The sequence below is a fragment of the Ciconia boyciana genome, chromosome 12 (genome assembly GCF_034638445.1).
Source record: "Ciconia boyciana chromosome 12, ASM3463844v1, whole genome shotgun sequence".
Lineage (NCBI taxonomy): Eukaryota > Metazoa > Chordata > Aves > Ciconiiformes > Ciconiidae > Ciconia > Ciconia boyciana.
This window is the reverse complement of record NC_132945.1, coordinates 23,859,274-23,872,330: the sequence shown is the minus strand read 5'-3', so window position 1 is coordinate 23,872,330 and position 13,057 is coordinate 23,859,274. Positions and strand designations below refer to the sequence as shown.

Here is a 13,057-nt window from a genome sequence, read left to right as displayed (position 1 = left end):
GAAAGGATGGGTGACCAAGCTGGAAGCGTTGAGAGGAATAAAGTGAGGGCGGGAGCTCTGGTGGGGTCCATAGCCAATGTCCAGTGTCATCAAGGAGAGGCCTTGTGCCTTTGGGACTGTCAAACCAGGTCCAATTTATTTAGAAGTGGGGCCGAGGGGCGTCGCGAGGCTCCTCGGTGCCCCCGAGCAGCGGTTGTTGCCTTAGAGAAAGCAGCGCAAGGAGGGAGCGCGCGGCGGCTCAGGGACATGTCTGGGGCAGAAGGTCCGGGTCCTGTTTGGACCCTGAGGTTTTTGTTTCTGGGAGAATGGGATGGGCGTGGGCTGGCTCTGCGGGTCTCGGTGGGGAAAAGCCCCTTTCCAGCCTCTCTGCCCTGAGCTTCTGTTAGAGGAGCTAATTCAGGTTTTCATTCAGACTTTTTGGTAGTAGCGGGGGTGGCCGGCGCCTGGGCTCCTCTTGGTGCCTCCTGAGGTGCGCGGGAAGAGGGGAGCTGGCCGGGCGCGTGAGGGGGAGAAGGCGACTGCGCCCATTTCACAGAGGTTTACGGACCAAGCGACTCGCCCGAGGGGAGGGAGCGCCACAGTCGATACCGGGGCCCTTCGCACCCAAACCCGCCACGCTCCCGCCGCAACCTGCCCACGCTGTCCGGCTGAAGCGAACCCATCCCGCGCGCCCGGGGTCGGCCGATACCCGCGACGCCCAGGCAGCGTGGGCCCTGCGGCCGGGGCCCGCAGCGTGGCCACCACGGACGTCCCCGGGGGGCGGGGGGGGGACGACGACGACGACCACACCACGACGACGGGGCCGGGGGGGGCGGCGGGGCCCCAGGGCGGGCTGTCCCGGTGGGCGCAGGGGGGGGTTGGGGGGGGAAGCGGAGCCCGGGGCAGACGGAAGCGCTTAAATAGAGCCTGCTGCATCCCGCAGGCTCGGCGCTGCCCTCGGCTCCGTTGCAGTCATTATCTGGGGAGCGGATGCGCGGGGCTCTATGGGGACCGCTAATGGGCCGATTCAGTTGCGGCGGGATGACGCCACTTAGGTAAGCATTAAGAGCTCCAGCTCCGGGAAGGCGAGCGGCAGAGAGAGGGAGAGAGAGATGCTAACGGGCAGCGCTAAATCCCTCCCTCCCTCCCATCCTCCACGCTGCCCCCATTCACGAGCAGCGCCGGGGACCAGCCTGCGTTCCCAAGCCGGAGCCGGGCAGCCCTCCCGGGCTCCCCCTCGCCGCCCCCGCGGCCGGCGCGGCCCGGCCCCGCTCCCGCTCCCGCTCCCGCTCCCCGGGCCGCGGAGCGCGGCCCGCCTGCGGGGCCGGCCGGCCGGGCGCTGCCCCGCGCCCGTGCCCGCCGCCGGCCGCCCCTAGGCAGCCCCGCTGCGGGCGGGCCGGTGCCCCGGGGCTGGCCCCGGCCGGGCTCGGCGCTCCGCGGGCGGATGGACCGGCGGCGGCGGCGGCGGCGGCGGGGTGAGTCCGCCCGGCGCGGCTTGCGGGACGGGGAGGGGACGCGCGTGGGCTGCGCGCGGCGGGGCCGGGCACGGGGGGGCTGCGCGGGCCGGCGCCGCGGGCCCGGCGCGGAGGGTGGAGACGCGCGTGGGCAGCGCGTGCCGCGGGGGCGGGGTCCGCGGCCGCGCGGGGCTGTGAGCGTGCGGTGCAGCCGGGGCCCGGGGCGCGCGCGCGTGGGGCGGGCGCGGCGGGGCCGGGGCCGCGCGCGGGCCAGAGTCGCGGGGGCTGCGCGCACCGCGGGGCTGGGGCGTCCTGAGCGCGGACGGGCGGCGCGCGCGGCGGTGCTCGGCGGGTCCCGGCGCGCGTGGGCTGTGCGCGCGGTGGGGCGGGGGGCTGCGGGGCCGACGCCGGCTCCGAGCCTCGCGTGGGCCGCGTTGCACGGGGGGCTGGGGGAGCCAGCACACGGCGGGGCTGCGCGCGGGGGCTGCAGCCCGGAGCCGGGCCGCGCGTGGGCTGCGTGCCGAGCGGGGCTGGGGGATCAGCCTCCCGCCACCGCCCCGCTCCGCCCCGCAGCACCCGGGCCAGGGAGAGGGGGTCCCTCCGGAGGGAAAAGCCCTCTTCTCCCACCTGGGCGCCCTGTGCCGCTCGTCCCCGGCTCGCAGCCACCTCCAGCCTGTAAATCATTGGCTTTTACGATCCCTCCTCTGGCCCATTATCACACGAACTTTATATGTTTGGGGCTGCTGGCGGCCGTAAAGCTCGCCCGGTTTCCGGGGCTGGCATGCCTGCCTCGCAGGCAGGGTGTGAGGAGGAGGAGGAGGAGGAGGAGGCCGGGGACACGCTGCCCGCGCCCCCCCAGACGGGCAGGTAGGCAGGGAGAGGGGTGCAGCAGTGCCTGGGGGACGGCGGGACCGGCGGCGGCCGGGATATGGACTGGTCGCAGCCCCGGGATCGGGCTGGAGCAGGGAGGGCTGGCAGCGAGTGGGGGGCACTGGGCTCCCCCGGCGGGGGTGGGCAGGAGCGGGGTCCCAGCTCCGGTCGTTCGGTCCCTCTTTCCCCCATCCCGCCGGACTGGAGGACCCACGGGTCCTCTGGCTCACGTCCCCTTGGGTCCCAGAGGGACCTTTGCCTCCCCCCGGCCCCCAAGTCTGCGTCCACGTCTAACCCCTACGCCTGGGGACCGTAGGTCCAGGAGCGCCCAGGCCCCGGTTCAGTGCTGGGGGTCCTCCCAGGACCTGTCTTGCCTGGGATGCTGTGTTCAAGCCCTGGACCCAGATCCTGAGTGTCCACGTTGCAACGCGCTGCGTGGCCCGATTGCCAGCTCCTCTCTCTGCCTGCTGTCCCCAGGGCTCTGTTCCTCCTCGCAGCGTCCCCTGTGCATCTCCTCCTGCCTAAGCACGGCTCACGGGTCTCCTTGTGTCTCCTGAGCTCCAGGTCTTGCAGAGAGGATTGGGTGCAGCTGTACTGGGTCTGCCCTTTGGCTGCTCTTTATCTCCCCGTCCCGCTGCCTCCATCGCAGCGGGACCCTCCGCTGCCTCCGTCTCTCCCTTTTGGGTCACACCTTGGTTCAAGCCCCACACGGGAACCTCACGGGAGTCTTGCTGGCTGAGCCCTAACGCCCAAGTACTGCCAAATCCCAGCGCACAGGTTAGAGGGGATGGGCACCCAGATGTGAGCAGCTCCTCCCCGGGTGTAAATCAGCATCGTCCCCTGAACGATCCCACCCCAAGGTGCAATCTGGGTCATGAGGGACGTGGGAACCCACTGAGGCTGCTCTCTGCTCCCTTCTGCATGGTCCCTAGCTGCGGGCTGAGATGTGTCACATCTCTTCAGGGGTCCAGGGGGCTTCAGGTCACCAGCCTTTGCTGTAGGAAGACCTTCCCAGGTGAGGAGCCCAGTGGCAGCAGGTAGCAGCTCACAAGAGGGTGTTTTGCCTCTGTGGCCCGTTCTCATCCTGGCAGCGTGCTCGAAAAACCTTCCCTGGGTCAGCCGTGCCCTCCTAATTCACCTTGATATTTCTGTTAAACAAATCCGTATCCAAATCAATTGTGGGTGTCCTGGGAGAGCGACTCATTCACTGTCCGCGTCTCCCTGGATGGGGTGAGCATCTCGGTGGAGATTGCATGGAGGGGGAGGCAGGTGGGCTCCATGTGCAGGAAAAACCCAAATCTAAGCAGATCGGTGGCCTTTTCTTTCCGGGGAGGGGGATGGGAGAGACCAGATCTTGCTTGAACAGTCAAAGTAAGTTGCCTTTGCTTTTCCCTGCTCTTCAAGGTCAGCCTAGCTAATGAAAATCAATCTTCCCTCTGCCTCTCTCTGCTGCATGAGCAGATTCTACCTGTGGCCCCTCACCTACTTGAAAGCCTCCGCCGCCGCCGGCCGCCTGGGCTGCTGACCATGTGCAAGGCCGGCGGGGAGCTTCCTATTGAAACAGAGTCTTCCTGCGGGCCTGGGCACCGTGACAATATCTGTGTCACTGAGGGATCGCTCATTTGATCTGCCCGAGGAGAATGGCTTTGTCCCAGGGAAGTTGGCTGTGCACGGAAAGCACGTATCTGATATTGAAATCTGGGCTGGAAGTGCTGGGGAAAAGCTTTTCGCTGGGGTCTGGCATGCAACGAATGGCTTCCGTCCTCTGCGCGCTCCTGGGCAGCTCCGTTTTGCAGGCAGCAGAAGTGGGACGTTTCTCCCTCCCTCCCTCCTAAGGGCCAAGACCTGGCTCCGTTGCAGACCCACTCCTGCCTGCCCCCTCTCCTCGCCCAGCCCCGCAGAGGTTTCACCCAGACGCCAGCAGCAAGGTCTGGCAGCCCGACGCTTTGGCGATGGTGCTGATGCCATGAGGTCAAACCTGCCGGGGAGGGGAGTTGTGGGGCAGGGGAGTCCTCCCTGCCCAGCCCACAGCCCTCGGATGGTCCTGTCCTTCCCTCTGGATAAAGCCGGCGCTGCTGCCAGCGCTGCCGACTCGGGAAGTGCCGTTTCCTGAAAACAACAGCAAACAGCATGGCAGCCTCGGTGCGAGGAGCAAGACGGGGCTTGCCTGCTGCAAAGTCTGCTTTCCCTGCTTCTCCCCGTGTTTGTGCCGGGGTTAAAGAGAAACCTGCCCTTCTCAGTGTTCGTGACGGGGGTGGATTGGTTCCTGGGCTGTCGCTGGGTTGTGCATGGGAAAACGGGATGCTGCATTGGGAACTGCCAGGACTCAGGGAGTCTGTGGGCTTGGCCCGTCCCTGGCCAAGTGTGTGTCTCATTAGTTGCAATTTGTTGCTGATGCTGCCTGAAATTAAATGTGTTCAGATCCCCTCCATCCCCGTACCCCTGCTGCGTACAGGGTATGGCACCGGGAGGCTGCTCGGGGTGTGCTGGGAAGCCCCAAAACAGAGTCTCCTGCTCTGGAGGAGGTGCCGTTCCCAGTTTTGTCACTGGCTCTGGATAAGTCACAGCTTCAAGTTTCCCCTCCCCTAGAGAGGGCCAGCACTTTCCCCTGGGGAAGGAGAGGGAGGGCAGACGGGGTCCGTCAGTGCTGGCAAGGGGTGGGAAGTCCTCTGGAAGGACACGAAAAGCTCAAAAGCACGGGGAGATGCTGTGCCCACCTGTTACAAGGGACAGAGCTTACGGCTCTTGCCTTTTGGCCACGTCCAGCCTAAGTCTCCCCAGGCACAGAAGTACTTTCAGTCTGGTTGTTGGAAATAACTTCATTAGGGAGTTCTGCAGCCAGTCTTTGCTTCCTGGTTTGTACGGATGGATCCGCTATAGAACGTAACACAAACGTTTTCTCTGTCTTCCTGCCCCATCCTTTAGGATTTTTAGATGTGCCCTGATGCCGCAGGGTCTCCTCGTTCCTGGAAATGCAGCTCTCTTCCAGTGTGGCTGAATTCAGCTGTGACGAGACGATGGACCCACCCGCTGAGGACTTCCAGCAGGTCCTGTCCATTGACCAAATCCGCTCCATCCGTGCCAGCAACAACTACGTGGAGAGACCGGCTGTCTGCTTCCAGCAAGCCCGCTCCAACCCATCCCTGTCCCAACCACCACACAAGCAAGAGTGGTCCCAGGACCGCCTGGTGTCTTCCACCTTCCAGGACCTGCACCGCAGCCACAGCCAACAGCACCAGATGCCACCTTTGCAGCAACACATGAGCCATTCCAGCACGGCCAGCTCCGTCTCCCAAAGCACCACCGCCTCAGACCAGCGCCTCCTGAGCAGCCTCACGCCCTCCCACTCCGGGCACTCCCTCGTCCGGACGCAGCCCCAGGCTGGCGAGCTGAAACCGGAGGAGTCGCCGCTGAAGGGGGTGGCGGAGAAGCCCAGCCTCCACACCGGCCACCTCTTCATCTGCGAGGAGTGCGGGCGATGCAAGTGTGCCCGCTGCACGGCCGCCCGCAGCCTGCCCTCCTGCTGGCTCTGCAACCAGCGCTGCCTCTGCTCCCCCGAGAGCCTCCTCGACTACGGGACTTGCCTCTGCTGCGTCAAGGGTCTCTTCTACCACTGCTCCACGGACGACGAGGACACCTGCGCCGACGACCCCTGCTCCTGCGGGCCGGGGTCCTGCTGTGCCCGCTGGGCTGCCATGAGCTTCCTCTCTCTCCTCATGCCCTGCCTCTGCTGCTACTTTCCTACCCTGGGGTGCCTCAAACTTTGCCAGCGGGGTTATGACGGCCTGAAACGACCCGGCTGCCGCTGCCAGAGCCACACCAATACGGTCTGCAGAAAGATCTCCTCCTCCAGCGGCACGCCTTTCCCCAAGACGCTGGATAAGCCGGTATGACCCTCCCGGGGAGGAGAAGCAGGCTTTACTCCTCTTCTTCCTCCTCCTTCTCCTTCTCCTCCTCCTCCTCCTCCTCTCCCCTCCGTCCCCCTCTTCCTTCGGCTCCCTCCTCTCTGCAGCGTTCCCCCCTACCCACCGTCACCTCCCGGGAATGAGACGGGTGAACTGGGGGTCCCCCAGCCTCTGGGAGCACGAAGGCGGCTGGGCGGCCGGGGGAGCTGGCGCTGAGCTGGTGGGACATGGTGGTTTTGCACACGCGAGTGAGGGACCAGGAGAGGCAGAGAGAGCTGGCCGTGCCCCGCTGGGAAGGGTGACCCGGGGGGTCCTCGGGACTCTGCTCGCAGAGGGTTTTAGCAGCTGCCGCTGCCCCATGGTGTGGTCCTTCCCGATGAGGGGAAGAGGCAGGTCAAAGCATCTCCTGTGCAAGACTCCTTCGGGAGCCGGACCTCCTTCTCTCTCTCTTTATGTCTCTCCAGCACTTTTCGTGGGTGGCCTCTCTCCTCTCATGTGGCCGTAGGTCCACTTTCCCCAAGGGGCTGGGGTGCCGTGGGGTCCCACCGGTGGCAGTGGCTGGGGCTGGGAGAAGCAAGCGAGCTTCAAAATGAGGTGGCATCGTATTTTTCTGTCTCAAAGAGGAAGGGAAGGTGTGGGAAGCTTTAGAAACCTTCTGGCAGGGGAAGGAGCTATTGGAGGCAGCCCAGCCCACTCACTTCTGCCCGACTGCAGTGAGGGAAAGGTCCCCTCTGGGATTTGGCTGAGAACAAGAAGCTGGTTTGAAATTGCCATTCATTTCTCAATGCCTTGAAGGGCTGCCTCCAGAGCGCAAACCCTGATGGGGTGGGAGCTGCCGCCCAGCTCCATCCCACCACCGAGCAGATGCCACGGGCACCGGCTCCGTGCTCGAGCCCCGAGGGCCCCGATCTGGTACCTTCCACCAGCACTGAATTCACTTTAAGAAAAATACCCCAAACCCAACTGTCAACAGCTGCCACCCGCACTGCTCTCCCTGTCAGTTAGCACCAGTCCGGGGGGACTCCTCCGCGGGGACTTCTGCACCTCCTGCTTTCGGCTGGACGGAAACAGAGAGCAGAAGGGGGTGTCAAAAGACGGGAGCCTGACCTTCCCTCCCTGCAGAAGTTGCCTTTGAGTCCTCACCTCGCTTTCCTTGGCCCACCGGCGTGTCACACCAACACCAGCGTCACGCCGGCAGGCAAACCCTGCTGGCGCTGCTGAGGGTATTCTGCAATGGCGGCTGCCTGCGGCAAACTGGAGATGGGTCTGAACCAAGCCCTGGGGCTGGGCCATCTGCAGGCCAGAAGGAAACCTGAATCGGGGTCAGTGCTTCATGGTTTACTTGCTGTGATGATAATAAGCCCAACCCATCACTGCGGTTGGGGGGAGCTCCTCCTGGTCCTGGACTCAGCCCCATCTCCGCTTGCAAACGCGCGCGGCGCCAGCTCTCAGCTGTGACCCCGCTGACATCGGCCGATCGGTCGGGGGAGTTTGGAGCCGGGACGATGTCCCGGTGCTCGGCTCTGCCTGCCTGTCCCTCCTCCGAGGTGTGTGAGTGCAGAGGGAAGCGAATGGTTCCCCTGCAGAAATATATGCAACGTGTCCCTTGGCTTCCTCCAAGACCCTGCCATCCAGGGCTCACCCGTCGCCTTCCCTCAGCCACCTCTTTACGTAGAGTTCTGTGGATCTATTTTTGTATATATAAATATAACGTTAGGATGGCTAGGTCTATTACTAATAATATTCATGATACTGCTGTGAACGGTGCCAGATGCAAGGTTTGGCTTCCTGGTACACTTGCACATGCTGGAAGATGATTTCCCAGTCTGTTTATTGCTAATCCTAGACCTTTAGTTCCTAGGTAGTCGGGAGAGGGGGAAAGGGAGGTTTACAGATCGTCCTGGGGGGGGTCTGCTTTGCAGAGAGAGGGTAAGATTTAGTGCTGGCTGTGGGGTGAGGCAGGAGGTAGGCTCTCACGATGGGATTCCTCTTGCCGTACATTTGCTATCTAAAGATCGCGGCTGATCCAAGCTCCCTCTGTTGCAGAGAAAAGCGGTTCCAGAGAGTGATTCATCCCGCCTGAAAACATTATTCATTAAATTATGTTCTGGCAGCGCCTGTTTCCCTTGACCCAAATGGGACCCAAACATTGAACTCGCGATTCCCTGTGGCAGGGAAGATGAATCCCATCCCTGGTGTGAACTTTGTGCCTGGGGTATGTTACGGACATGACCGAGATCCTCACCCTGATTTCACCTACAGCCTGAGGGGGGATGTTGAAAGATGCTTCCTCTGGCCAAAGACGGGGAGCCCACTTCCATAAGCTGTGGGGAATTCAGGATGATGCTCTGGGTTACAGTGAGGATCTCCTGGCGTTAAGAAGGGAGAGGGCCACGCCTGTGCAGTTTGCACGTCCTCTGGGGCCAGCCCTGGACTCTGAAATCGTTTGGGTTTTAAGGCAATGACCTTCTCAGAGGATGCCCTGTAGGTGTGTGTACCCCCATAAGATCAGTCCATGTCTCTGTGGCAGCAGTTATAAAATATATTGCAAACTTATTTATCTATATGCCAATTAATTGCTTGGCTCCCTACTTCCAGAGAAGGGTAACGGAGCTGGGGAAGGGTCTGGAGCACAAGGCTGATGGGGAGCGGCTGAGGAACTGGGGTTGTTCAGCCTGGAGAAAAGGAGGCTGAGGGGAGACCTCATCGCTCTCTGCAACTGCCTGAAAGGAGGCTGGAGAGAGGTGGGGTCGGTCTCTTCTCCCAGGTAACAAGTGATAGGACGAGAGGAAATGGCCTCAAGTTGCACCAGGGGAGGTTTAGGTTGGATATTAGGAACAATGTCTTCACCGAAAGGGTTGTCCAGCACTGGAACAGGCTGCCCAGGGCAGTGGTGGAGTCGCCATCCCTGGAGGTGTTTAAAAGCCGTGTAGATGTGGTGCTCAGGGACATGGTGTAGTGGTGGGCTGGGCAGTGTTAGGTTTACGGTTGGACTCGATGATCTTAAAGGTCTTTTCCAACCTAAACGATTCTATGATTCCAAGCGATGTTTGGGGGAGAGACTTCCACCAAGAAGCACCCTTCCTTTTGAACGCTCGGTTCACTTTTCTATTGGTGCTGATGAAACTTCTTCTTCCTAAAAACTGTAAAACTTTTTTAGGGAAAAAAGGTCCCTTTTTCACTGAGGATCTGAGGAACTGTCTCACTTGAATGATAATGTGAAACAGTTCATTGAAACTTTTAAAAGAAAACTAATGAACAGAATTTTCCAACTTGCTCTACTTTGATTTTTTTTCCTCCTCCTTTTTAAATGGATCCTACTTGTAAATTTAGTTACCACCTCTGTATCTTTGCAATTCATTGCTTCCTCTCCTGATGGTGGAATGACTCAACATGTGAAGCTTCATCATTTTCACGGCCTCCGAAGTCATGCAAGCACGAGGTGACCTCCCCCAGGTGCTGGAGCTGTAGGATGAGAAGATGGCTGTCCACATACCAGCTCCCCAGAGCCAGTTTTGCTTGGCACTCGCACGGCGAGGCGGAGCCCTGCACTACTATTGCAGCATACTTACCTTCAGTAATTGGTAGGAGGCCAGGACGCCTGCCAGTAGCCTTCTACCTAATGGGCTTTTTCTGGGTCAGTGCGGAAGTCCCATTTCTACCGGGGAATTGTGCCATAGCCTGGGCGCAGGGCTGAGGAGTCCGGCCAGGTCTCTTGAATGTCTCGTCTCCAAGAAATGACAAACCTGCGGGATATAGTTTATGAAATATGGGACATGTAGAAGGGAATTGGAGAGGAGGAGAACCCCGGATGGGCACTGAGGGCTGCCCGACCAGCGCAGGGCTTTAGTTTGACTGTGTTGAGAGTAAAATGCAAAGCCGCATCCAGGCCTTGCAGTTGCATGGGCTAGAGAAGTTTAGAGCGGTTGGCCCCTACCCTGCTCGTAGGGGCAGGTGGCTTCACGTGGGGTTACTGCTTCCCAGTCCATCTGGAGGGGACTCAGTGAGCTCCCGTTCCTTCCTCTCAGCAGAAAGGACAGGTTGGGATTTGCCAAAAGCTCTCCAAGGAGGCCAGCTCTGGTTCATGGAGCTCAGCTGGTGGCAGGAAGGCTGTGGGTAGCCAGCCTCTGATTGTGTTTTTTCCTGTGCTTTTCCTAACATCTTCAGACCAGATCCATCCTGCTCCCTCCACATCTCCAGCTGCCAGATAGTTTGGTCTCCCTGCAGAGAGGACTCCAATTTTGGTTGGGGTTGTGAGCCCCTTTCCTGCCCCACCCTGTAATGAGTCAGATAACATCTGCTCCAGATGTTTATTTGCAGCTGCTTGTCCTGGCAGTTTGGGTTTCTCTCTGTCCTGACGTGTCTTTTTTGGTTTTCTTATGGGAGAGTCACATGTTGAATCCTCTGTTTTCCGCGATTTGACAAGGATGGATCCGCTTTGCGAGGGAACATTTCTCTGTGTTGTGTGTCTCTAGCGGTTGTGGGCTCCTTTGCCAGGAAACGTGCAGGGCTGTAGGGCAGATTTAGTCAAGGAAAGAGAGACGCAGGTGCCAAAGGAGCAGGAGGCAGGAGCTACTGAGCAGGACCTGAGCTCCCCCTGCTCTGCTCCCCATGCAGGAGTCTCCTCTTCCCACCCAGATCTCCAAAGTTCCATCCACACAAGAGCTTCTGCTGGTGCTTGCTTTCTCCAAGGCTTCCCTTGGTCCCGCTCCCCTCCTTCCCTACTGGCAAACGTGTGATCAGCCCCAGCACTGGTGAGGAGGGGTCGCTGGGGACCGAGGTGGAATCTCCCTTCCATCCCAGCTCCCCCAAACCTCCTGGTGGAAGGGCGGAAGTGGTCCTTGGGGTGATGTCCACCCATCCCTGAGAAATATCCGTGCCAGCCAAGTACCTCGAAAAATAGGGGGGAAGCTCTTTGGGACTCTACTCTCAGATTCCCATAAAATCCCATTGAGTTCCCTCTCCCCGATCCCCACGTGTGAACCCAAAGACTGGTGGGCAAGTGTCATCGACCAAACGATGCCAAAGCACAGAATAACAGTTTACGAACGGCTGCTTTAGTGCAATAAAGAGGGATGAGCGGAGGGGTGAGAGGAGCTGCTGCAAGGTTTGCACGACTGGACTGCACGGGGAAGGAGCACGCCATGCCCCAAACTTGCTGTTTCCAGCACCCGCTTTGTTAGTTTGCTCTCTGTCTCTGGCCCTTGGGTATTTCGAGGCTGGAGAAAGCTGGGAGGTCTTCAGATATTGGAAGGTCTAACTTTTTGTGATCAGCATGTGAGGAAAGTAGATAAGGGATGTACCACCCACCCCAAAGCCCATTCTTGGTCTTTAATAGGATCCAGTTCTGGCTTGTGTCCTTCAAGGAGCCCGTGGAGCCCAGACCTGTGGGATGCTTGCAGCAGCTGGAGGCTGCTGGTCGGCACCTGGTCCACGGGGGCCAAACCAGAGCTGTGATCTCTTTGGGCTCAGCCTGCAGCATCTCTTGCAAACTCTTTCTCCCAGAGCGCAGGTTGGGAGCTCGCGCAGGTGAGATCTGTTGTCCTGCTTGGGGTGATGTTGCAGAAGAATCCCCTGAGGGCATAAGGCAGGGCGGCTGAACGGTCCCCTTGCCGGGGGACTGCAGGCAGGAGGGACGTCGGATGGAGGGGAAGCGATTACACACCTCCGTGGGGCAGAGCGAATGTGCGAGTGCCGGGCGAGGGGAAGCAGTGCGAGGTCTCTCGCTGGGTCTCTCTCCTGCCGCACCTTCCTGCAGCACCCCGAAGGGCTTCGGCATGAGCAGGACCAAACCCACCCTGGTGAGCTGGCCTGGGCATTGGGAGAGGAGGTTTCTCCCACCCTCTGTCCCAACGGCAACATCAGCCGAGGTGTGTGGTCATCCTGGAGCTGGCACGGCCGGTCCCCGCCTTGCCCGTGCTGCCGCTCTGCCCCACCGGACCCCCTTCCCCCCTTCCCCTCCCTCTCCCCTCTGCCCACCCTTTCCCAGCCATTCCCTCCGGCCTTTGCGATGCTCTGCGGACGGGCAGCGGCTGTGCAGCCTCCTGCCTCCCCAGGTGTCCTCAGCACAAAGTTCTCCTTGGAAGACGGATCATCCTTGGCTTCAAAGGAGAGTCTCATACCAAGAACTGAAGCCTCTAATTCTCCATTTAACTGGTACAAAGGCATTCTGTACAGTGTATAAAGAGATCCCTCCCCCGGCTGTCTTTATTTGGGTTCCTTTCTATAAGGTATAATATATGTTTATAACCTGATGGCTGTTTTTTGACAATACTCTTGTACCTTTTAAGGGAAAAAAAAATTAAAAAAAACCAAAGTATTTATTTGAAAAGTTTATTTTAAAGATAAGAAAAAAAAATAACCTATTTATTTTAATGCACCCTCTTCTGTTCGGTTTTCTTCTCTTGCAAAGCTAATAACTGTTACTGAACCACTGCTGAGATGAAAGAAGTAATTCTATGGGTGGCTTCACAAGCCCACTTAGAGCAACTATTCAATAAAAATATATATTAATTTTGAATGTGGTCTCATTCTTGTCTTCGTGATGGCTGGGGCATGACTCAGACTCCTGCTTCGGCAGGGCTTTTACTGGCTGCGGGGTGCTGGGCGGCTGGGCTTGCGCTGGCATGGGCTGAGTGCTGGGGGATCATTTTTAACTCCACGAGATCTCCTCTGGTAGCCCTCTCCTGATGTTTCAAGAAAACCTCAAAAATCTCAGTGCGTGCTTCCCTGCTGCGACTGTCCCAGATCCTTGAGGAAGGGTAGGCTCCTGTAGCAAAGGGCAGGAGCAAATAGGGAGGGACTGAGGTAAGAAATCCCTGAGATGTGGGGGATTTCAGTCACTCCACA

The 13,057-nt window shown here is 59.7% G+C and overlaps 1 protein-coding gene across 2 annotated transcripts; it reads left to right on the top strand.

The window, feature by feature from the left end:
* The first annotated feature begins 894 nt into the window (after positions 1-894).
* Positions 895-12,688, top strand: SPRY3 (sprouty RTK signaling antagonist 3). 2 transcript variants are annotated; one of them, XM_072877185.1, is made up of 2 exons: positions 895-1,034; positions 5,229-12,688. In XM_072877185.1, exon 2 carries the CDS (start codon positions 5,276-5,278, stop codon positions 6,194-6,196), a length of 921 nt encoding a protein of 306 aa, XP_072733286.1. In that variant the 5' UTR covers positions 895-1,034; positions 5,229-5,275; the 3' UTR covers positions 6,197-12,688. The 2 variants fall into 2 exon arrangements, with proteins under 2 accessions (XP_072733286.1, XP_072733287.1); XM_072877186.1 differs by lacking the exon at positions 895-1,034 and adding an exon at positions 1,316-1,454.
* Positions 12,689-13,057: the final 369 nt, after the last annotated feature.

Bases quoted from the DNA above. Each gene is read 5' to 3' on its own strand.
- SPRY3 (XM_072877185.1), top strand. From the start codon at position 5,276: ATGCAGCTCTCTTCCAGTGTGGCTGAATTCAGCTGTGACGAGACGATG.